This window comes from Peromyscus maniculatus, chromosome 23, assembly GCF_049852395.1.
Source record: "Peromyscus maniculatus bairdii isolate BWxNUB_F1_BW_parent chromosome 23, HU_Pman_BW_mat_3.1, whole genome shotgun sequence".
Lineage (NCBI taxonomy): Eukaryota > Metazoa > Chordata > Mammalia > Rodentia > Cricetidae > Peromyscus > Peromyscus maniculatus.
Window position 1 is genome coordinate 50151428 of NC_134874.1, and position 9147 is coordinate 50160574.

The 9147-nt window shown below is 47.8% G+C and overlaps 1 protein-coding gene across 2 annotated transcripts; it reads left to right on the plus strand.

The window, feature by feature from the left end:
• The first annotated feature begins 1261 nt into the window (after positions 1-1261).
• LOC102917889 (CD209 antigen-like protein E) lies at positions 1262-8903 on the plus strand. 2 transcript variants are annotated; one of them, XM_076560091.1, is made up of 6 exons: positions 1262-1295; positions 3635-3724; positions 4027-4119; positions 4495-4646; positions 6436-6545; positions 8499-8903. In XM_076560091.1, exons 1-6 carry the CDS (start codon positions 1277-1279, stop codon positions 8647-8649), a joined length of 615 nt encoding a protein of 204 aa, XP_076416206.1. In that variant the 5' UTR covers positions 1262-1276; the 3' UTR covers positions 8650-8903. The 2 variants fall into 2 exon arrangements, with proteins under 2 accessions (XP_076416206.1, XP_006970223.3); XM_006970161.4 differs by lacking the exon at positions 1262-1295 and adding an exon at positions 2912-3070.
• Positions 8904-9147: the final 244 nt, after the last annotated feature.

Below are 9147 nucleotides of genomic sequence, written 5' to 3' on the forward strand. Positions count from 1 at the left end.
GTGTATTGTTGTAATTTTTTAATTGTTATTACATTTATTTAGCTTTGGGAGGCTGGAGGATGATTTATAGAAGGTGGTTCTCTCCTTCTGCTATACGGGTCTCCACAACTGAACACACATCATCAGCCCCTTTACCACTGAGCCATCTTGCTGACCCATTAATAATACACTAGTGAAATACAGTGATGAGTCAGCCCAGCGGCCCAGTCAGCAGAAATCACCGTGATTTACGGCACCAGCATATCCTGGTGTCAGAGGGCACAGTGTTCTGAGATGACTGGGGACATTGAAAACCCCATCTTTGCCACTGGTTAAGAAGAAATCAAAAGGAACTTTAGGGCTAGAGAGAAGACTCAGTAAAGAAAAAAAAAGTGCTTGCCTCAGAAGCATGAAATCCTGAATTCAGTTCCCAAAACCACATTGAAAAAAAAAAAGTCAGATGGTCACTGGTTTGTAATCCTAGCCCTCAGGGGGAAGGGATCTGCAGATTCCTGGGACTCGCTGGTGGCTTCCTATTTAGTGAGTTCAGGCCAGTAAGAGATTGTTCATAGGACTGACTGGTGAGCTGGGGCTGAGTCATCATGGTACTTCTGTGTGTGTGTGTGTGTGTGTGTGTGTGTGTGTGTGTGTGTGTGTGTGTGTCCATGAGGATGCAGTTAAATGTTGGTGATGGAGAGACATTTTCTCCAGTGGTGTAGCCACTGCTAAGATTTTCCACGCGCCTGTAATAAACCCTCACCATTGCGTCTTCTGTAAGCAAACCCCAATGGAACTCTGGGACACACACACACACACACACACACACACACACACACACACAAAAGTATAAGGGAGTGGTTGGGAAGAGGGAGGCGATGGACAGAAAGAGGAAAAGAGAAAGTAACAGGTGAATATGATCCAAATACGTTGTGGGCTGTGCAGGCATTGCAGCTTAGATGGAAAGGGATCCTGGCAGTCGGGAGCCAAGGAACACCACAAAGTCACTGTAAGTGCAGCCGCTTACAGCCCTGCTCCAGGGAAAGGTTTTCCCAATGTAACAACTCTGCTCCGGCAGCGAAGCTGTTACAGTTCTGCTCACGTCCCCGGATCGTAACAACTCTGCTCTGCTCAGGGAAGGTTTCCTCAGCAAAAGTGTTAGAGCTCAAATGGGCTCCAGCTCTGACAAAAATTGTTACTTCTCTGCTCTGCTCCACTCCGGCAAAAGAAGGTCGTCCATCACCCAGAGATTTATTGGGAGGGAAGAATCCAGGAGGAGGGTGGCTGCCTCTACGGTGAGATGGCAGCAGACAGAACAGGTTCGGAGCTTTATGTAGAGTTCCATGGAGGGGCGGAGCTTTTCAGGGTGACTTGGGATTTGTGGGGTTTTGTGCCCACAGATTGATGGGATTCTGCGCTCAGGGACCTCAGGGGTTGGTGAGATTTCAATCCCTGTTCCCAAGTCAGGGTCGGGATGTTTTTCCTTGGCCCTTTTCACCCTACATATATTAAGGGGGTGACTGGAAAGAGAGAGGGCATGGGCAAGAAGGAGAAAAGAGAAAGTAACAAGTAAATATAATCAAAACATACTGTGGTCTGGAAATAGCTCAGCAGTTAAGAGTATGTAGTGCTCTTACAGACGACCTGAGCTGGGTCCATGTCAGATGGCTCGCAATGACCTGTAACTCTAGCTCCAGGGGAATCTGAGACCTCTGGCCTCAGTTACCTGCACTTAATGCACACACACACACACACACACACACACACACACACTTAAAAATAAAACAAATCTTTTGAAAATACATTGTGTACGTAGATGCAAATACTCTAATGAAACTTGCTATGTGAAATTAGCATATGCTGATAAAACATTTTTAAAAGATTTATTTTTAATTTTTATTTATGTGTATATGTGTGTCTGTGTGTATGCCACTTGAGTGCAATGCCCTTGTGAGGTCAGAAGAGGGCGTCAGATCCCCTGGGCCTGTAGTTACAGGTAGTTGTGAGCTGCCCGACATTGGTGCTGGGAACTGAAATCTGCTCCTAGAAGAGCAGCAGCACTCTTAATTGCTGAGCTGTCTCTCTAGCCCCCATTAAAAATATTTTTTAGAAAATGGATAGTAGACACCAATCTGAGTGCAGGGGAAGGCTAGTTCAGGCACCCTCTCCACCACTGCTGAGTCTTAGCTGGGGACAATCTTGTGAGTTCCTGGGGTTTTCCCTCGTTGCAGCTTTCTCCCCATCCCCTTAACAGTGTACTCTGTCAAGAGATCTCTTTCATTGCTCTCCCTCCCTGTCTCTCCCCCATGTTCCCAACCTCCCACTCCGTCCCCTCTATTCCCCCCTCTCAGTTTACCCAAGAGATCTTAACCATTTCCCTTTCCCATGTATGTCCCTCTTAGTGTCCTCCTCTTTACCCAGCTTCAAGGAGCTAGGTCTGTCCCCAACATGGTATAACAGCCTGTGTTGAGTACCAAGGGAGGCCTTACCCTCTATGAGGAGGGGGTGCGGGTGGGTTCGGGGAGAAGAGGAGGGATGGGGAACAGGGGTTGGTCTGTAAAAGGAAAGAAAAAAATTTTAATAGAAAATTATATATAAAAAAAGATGGATAGTACTTAAAGAATTGTATCCAAAGTTGCCATCTGGCCTCCATATGTGTGTACATACTTCAAATGCATGCACATATATGTGCACTCACATGCATCCACACATGAACATGTATACACACACAAATTTAAAATAAAGTAATTTTACATTACAAGTTATTATATCCATGGAAATCATCCTATAGCTTTGCCATTCCATAAGTGAACCAGATCTTTTTGCTATGGAGGCCAGAACACACACAGCCCCTCTCTGAGGTTCTTGGAACTTGGGGCACCTGCTATATTGTGTCAAAGTCTTTCCCCTCCTCTACCCTCTTCCGGTGCTGGAACCCAGTTCCTCGTTCCTCTTCCTAAGAAAGAGTAGCTGCGAAGAGTAAGGCAACGTGGGAGGCAGATAAAAGCTGCTGTTCCAAGCAGTGCTGGGCAAGGAGCAGCGATGACTGTGAGTGTCTCCAGAGAAGAGAGGGCGCAGCAGATGGGTTGTCTGGGTAAGACTAGAAGTCTGGGAGCTTGGGGAGGTAACTTGGATGAGGGTCAGCTCAGGTCTCTGCACACCCAGGCTCTGGCCAATGCTCTGCCCACTTAGATAAGAAACAGCTAGTCACAGCTGAGAACTGGTGCTGACAGATACTTGATAAATCGCTTTGGGTTCCTACCAACTCTAGGGTTCAGTAGTTTCCCAGGCAGAGCAGTGTCATGGGATGAGGAGAAGCACGTACCTCCCAGCAGAAATTTGGTCCTGGGAGGTGAAGACTGAGGATCTGGATCCCACCTCTGGGACCTGGGGAGATAGAGGTTGATTCTCTGGACTCTTGAGTCCTGAGAAGGTGAAGGGTTGAGACTAAATACCTGGATCCTGGGGGCTGGAGCTGCAGATCTGGACAGTGGGGGCCTGGGAAGGTGCAGGCTATGGATGTGGACCTCTAATCAGAAGCCGACTCCAGGACTCCTTCCTGGGGAGGTAGAGCTAAGGGTCTGGCCTCTGACCTGAAGAGGCTGTGTCTGTTTCCTGAGCCAGGCAGTCGAGCATCCATCCACCCTTCTCCCTGCAGGGTTTCTGGACCGAGGCCACATTCCTCTGGTGCTGCAGCTGCTGTTACTCATTCTCTTTGCTGGACTCCTCGTGGCCATCGTCATCCAAGGTCAGGATCACCTCAGAGATTTGGGGGTCTCCTGGGTGACCTTTCAGCTCAGGCCTCCAGGTCTAACAAAAGAGGTGCTGGCAGTAGCCTGGGGCCTTCAGCAGCTGCTAGCAGCTTCTTGGGGCCCTCCACGTTTACTTCAATGGGGGAGGGAATAGAAGCAGCAGAGAGTTTGTGGGTATCAGCATGCCTTATCTTTAAATGAGATAAAATAGCACACTGGGTATCAAATATGGTGTCAGTGCGATCCATGGTACACAGTAGGTGTTTAATAATTGCAATATCTTTTTTCTTCTGTCAAGTTTCCAAGATCCCCAGCTCTGAGGAATTGCAGTGGGAACAGACGAAGCAGGAGAAAATGTACCGGGACCTGAGCCAGCTGAAGTCTGAAGTTGGTGAGTGAGCAAGAACAAAGTGTCCCAGGACTGAGAGGGCCTTCATGTGGGGTCATTTATTTTAGTCACTGGTCATCTCTAGCTTCCACTTCCTTATCTGTGAATTGGGAATAGTGATAAAAAATGAGGAAGACGTGGTGGGCATGGGAGCCATGTACACAGTAGGCACTCAATTAAACCATCTCTGTCATCTGTGAATGGTGGGTCCAGATACCCTGGACTCTCTTGGAATGGAAAACGGGCTTAGGGAGTGGAGAGAGGGAATGGCTTGACTGTGTTAAGGGAGGATCCTCATTCTGGAGGTCTTGAAGCTGGGTAAACATAGGAACAAAAAAATTCAAATATGGGTCCAACCTAATCTACCTTCACCAACAGATAGCCTCTGTCGCCGCTGCCCTTGGGACTGGACATTCTTCAGTGGAAACTGTTACTTCTTCTCCAAGTCACAACGAGACTGGCACAACTCCATCACTGCCTGCCAGGAAATGGGGGCCCAGCTGGTCGTCGTCAGGAGTCATGAGGAGCAGGTGTGACTGGCTAACTGTTCTGGTGCTTTCTTCTGGATGCTGGCCAACAAGGGCAGAGATGCTTATTCATATGGTGTCTCCTAGGAAATGGGCTACTTGCTCTACTAGGAAAGGGTGAAAAGAAGAGTATGAACAGGTGTCCCCAGGCACCTTTCAAAGGCATACACCAGTTCTCAACACGAATGAATGCTGTGGGGAGCATTGCAAAGGAAAGTGACTTTTGTGGGTGTGCTGGCCAGTGCATATCAGCTTGTCTGACGGGGTCTTTTAAAAATCCTTATGAGTTTTGTTTACAGTTTCCTTGGTGTAAATATTCTCACAAGGGTTGGTTTCAAGTGGCCAATGAGGTGTCACTCACTGAAGACCTGAAAAGATGCCACCACTTGCATGACCCCCAGTCACAAACTGATGCAATCTGGCTCCAGGATGGTAAAACTGGCCTGGAGTAAATGTACGTGGACACACTCAGGACGCGTAAGACAGAAAAACATGTAGTGTCATCAAGTGCATGTGATGGGCGGCCAGCTGTGCACACTATCATCATAAGTCTGATCCAATCTGCCCCTAGGACACAGGTGTGCAGATGACTGAGAACCCCTGAGAACACCAGGCTGAGGGTGGGGCTCAACTGGAAGGGTGTTTGCCTAATGTACGGGAACCCTGGGCTCAATCCTCAGAGTCACATAAGCCAGGTGGTAATGCACACCTGTCATCCCAGCCCTCGGGAGGCAGAGGCAGGAGAATCACGAGTTTAAGGCCATCCTCAGCTACATGAGTTTTAGGCCATGAGACCTGTGACAAAGAAAAAGAAGTGAACTGCTGAGAGCACATGGGGGCTCCCGACCTGGCGCACTAGAACTATGAAAGGGGTAAACGATTCCAAGCATCCTGGAAGAAGGGCCAGGACTTATCCCACATACAGGAACTGGCTGTTTGGAGCCCGTTCCCTATGGAGGGACACCTTGCTCAGCCTTGATGCAGGGGGGAGGGGCTTGGTCCCACCCCACCTTGTAGGCCAGTCTGTGTTGACTCCCCAAGGGAGGCCTAACCGCCTATGAGGAGTGGATGGGGGGTGAGGGGGGTGGGAGAAGGGGAGGGAGGGGGAACTGTGGTTGGTATGTAAAATGAAAAAAAAATAGATAAATAAATAACTATTCCAAGCAGATCCTGCTGCCAAGAGATCGGGGAACACATTAGCTCCACTGCTGTGACAAAATATCTGAGAACAGCCCCAGGGAGGAAAATCTGTCTCAGAGTTCAGCGGCTTCAGTCCACAGTCAGCCGGACCCACTGCTGTGGCAAGGCAGAAATATAGTGTGAAGGCATAGCAGAAGAAAGCTTTCTACCCCGTGGCAGCCAGGAGCAGAAAGACAGAGAGAGGGGACCAGGGACAAGACTCTCCTCCAAAGACACTGCCACTGTGGTCTAACCCCTCCGTCTAAGCCACGCTTTCCAGTTTCCATAGCCTCCGAATAATGCTGTCAAACACTGAATCCAGCCCACCCCTCCCTGAGGATTGATAGGCAGTTACTAGGGGTAAGAATGGGAGGATACCAAGGCCCCACGCCTCCCATAAGCAGTTACCAGTGGCTGAGGGACGGAGAGACATTTTCTTCAGGGTGTAGCCACTGGGAAGGTGCCCTCTCCTGTAGGGCGCCCCAACTAAAATGATTGATTGACCAAAAAGACAAATGCTTTGCAATCTGTTGATGAACATGAGGCCTTGGGGGAAGAGACACAAGCTGGGGGGGGGGAATACTACCACCTGACTCCTTCTCTCCCCCTCCAGCGCTTCCTGCAGCAGACTTCCAAGAAAAATGGCTACACCTGGATGGGGCTGTCAGACCTGAACAAGGAAGGTGCATGGTACTGGCTGGATGGCTCACCTCTGTCAGACAGGTAGTCCCGGGAAAGGGAACACCCTGAACGGGAGGGAGGGATGTGTCTGACTTGTACTGTCCTTCCAGTTCCCCCACACACACTCTCTCACCACATCCTCTGACTCTCTAGACATAAGAGTCTAGGTGGAGAAAGAAGGGCATGATGTTCAGACAAGACAGAAGTTCCACCATGAGAGCTGGAGGAGGAGTTTGTAGTCTGTGTGGGTAGTCCACATATATAATCATAGACCACTTGATAAGTAAGGCCCCCAGGCCACGGATTACAGCATTTAAAGGGTAGAATATTGGACTGTGGAGACGGCTCAGTTGTCAACTGCTTGGAGCACAAGCATGAGGAAGGACCCGAGTTTGATCTCTAAAGTTCATATCTGTTTGTTTTTAAAGAGCTGGACGTGGTGGTGTGTGCTTGTAATCCCAACTCCGGGGAGGCAGAGAAAGGTGAATTGCAGGGACTCATGGGTCAACCAGCCTAGTCTGGTGGCTCCAAGCCAGTAGGAGACCTCAGACAAAACGATGGATGGCTCCTGAGGACACAGACACACACACATATATACACATATCACATACTCATGCATGTACACATACATACACTCACATCACACGCATACATATGCATACATGCACGTACATGGACACACAGAGACACATCACACATGCATGCACTCATGCATGTATACACAATACACACATGCATGTATGCATCATACATACATATGCACACACACATGAAAAGATAGCATGTTATACTCACAGATCTTCCTAAGAGAAGGAACATTCATCACATGTGGGGGAGGACCAAGGCTAGTGGGGATGCGGAGGGAAGAGGAGCTGTGGGCAAGAGCCTGTATTAGATGTCACGGGAAGGAGTACCAAGGCTGGGTAGGAGAACTTAGATGTAGGTAACATGGTGGTGAGTTCTAGAGTGCAGACATTGTCCCTGGTCGTTCAGTATTTAGCCCTCGACTACTGTGTATTGACCCAGAGTACACGAGCCCAGTGTAGGTGACGACTGGGTCTGTGAAGTTTACATTGTATGGTTGTATCTCATAGCTGTGTGCTCTGTGGGACAAGAGCAGACCTAAGAATATCACGAATCCAGTACAGGGCATGTCTGCCACGCATGTGGAGGGAATCTATGAAAGCACCCAGTTTCCAGGAGCTATGAAGCAGGGTTCATAGAGTGCAGGTGACGGTGTGGAAGCAGTCCTTTCTCCTATGTTGTAAAAAATATCAGGTAGCTTAGAAGCAAGAATTCATCTCTGGATCTTTAGTTCAATTCCACCAATCGACACGTCTGTTTTTATGCTAGTACCATGCTGTCTTTATTGCTACATCTCTATAGTATGCCTTGGAATGAAGAGAGCTGATACCTCCAGCAGCAATTCCAATGTTCAGGATTGTTTTGATCATCCTGGGTCTTTTGTGCTTCCATATGAAATTTAATACTTCCATCTCCATGAAGAATTGTGTTGGCATTTTGGTGGGGATCACACTAACCCTGGAGGTTGCTGTGATCATTTTCACAACGGTCTCCTGAGTGTAGGAGGTCTCTTTATCATTTGATGTCTTCTTCAATTTCTTCTGGGTTTTTAAGGTTTTCATTGTAGAAGTCTTTAGCTCCCTTGGTTAGGTTTATTCCCAGGTATTTTCAGACTACTGTGAATGGGATTGTTTCCCTGATTTCTTTCTCAGCGAAACATGTTTTTTTTTTTTTTTGGTTTTTCGAGACAGGGTTTCTCGGTGCAGTTTTGCGCCATTCCTGGAACTCGCTTTGGAGACCGGGCTGGCCTCAAACTCACAGAGATCCGCCTAGCTCTGCCTCCTGAGTGCTGGGCCTAAAGGCGTGCGCCACCACCGCCCGGCAACATGTTTTCTTATACATGTTGTCTTTCATATATAGGAATGCTGCTGATTTTCTCATGTTTTTTATAATTGTGAATGGTCTTTGCAGCCTTGAGAAGTATTGGAATAAAGGACAGCCCAACAACATTGGGGGACAAGACTGTGTGGAATTCAGAAATGATGGCTGGAATGATGCCAAATGTGAAGAAATGAAATTATGGATCTGCAAAAAATCTGCAACTACCTGTTCCAACAAGTGATGGCCAACCCCTCTCTGCAGCTTCTGCAGTCTAAACATCCCCATTGGGCAGTGGACTTGTGCTTTCCAGTTCCCTTTCCCTGTCTATGGGTGTGGAGATCTTAGTATTACCTCTGGGATGTACAGTCTCCTTTGTTAGTTACTACAGTGCTGGACCACTGATGGCCTTCCTTTGATGTCTCCAAACTCCTACTGGTGTAGTTTTGGTTCTGCCATTGAGTTTAATTACATTAAAGTTGTGGGGGATGCACCAAAGGGCTGGGTGTGTTCCATTCATCTCCCTCATCTTCCTTGTTGAGCTTAGATGGTTTATATAACCATATAATTATAATATACATTATATTAGTAAATTGCCACATGTTTGAGCTCACAGAGAAGCTGGTTCTGGAATTAAGGTTGCCCTCTGTCTTAGTTAAGGTTTCTATTGCTGTGAAGAGACACCATACCCATGGCAACTTTTATAAAGGAAAACAATTAATGTGGGCTGGCTTACAGTTTC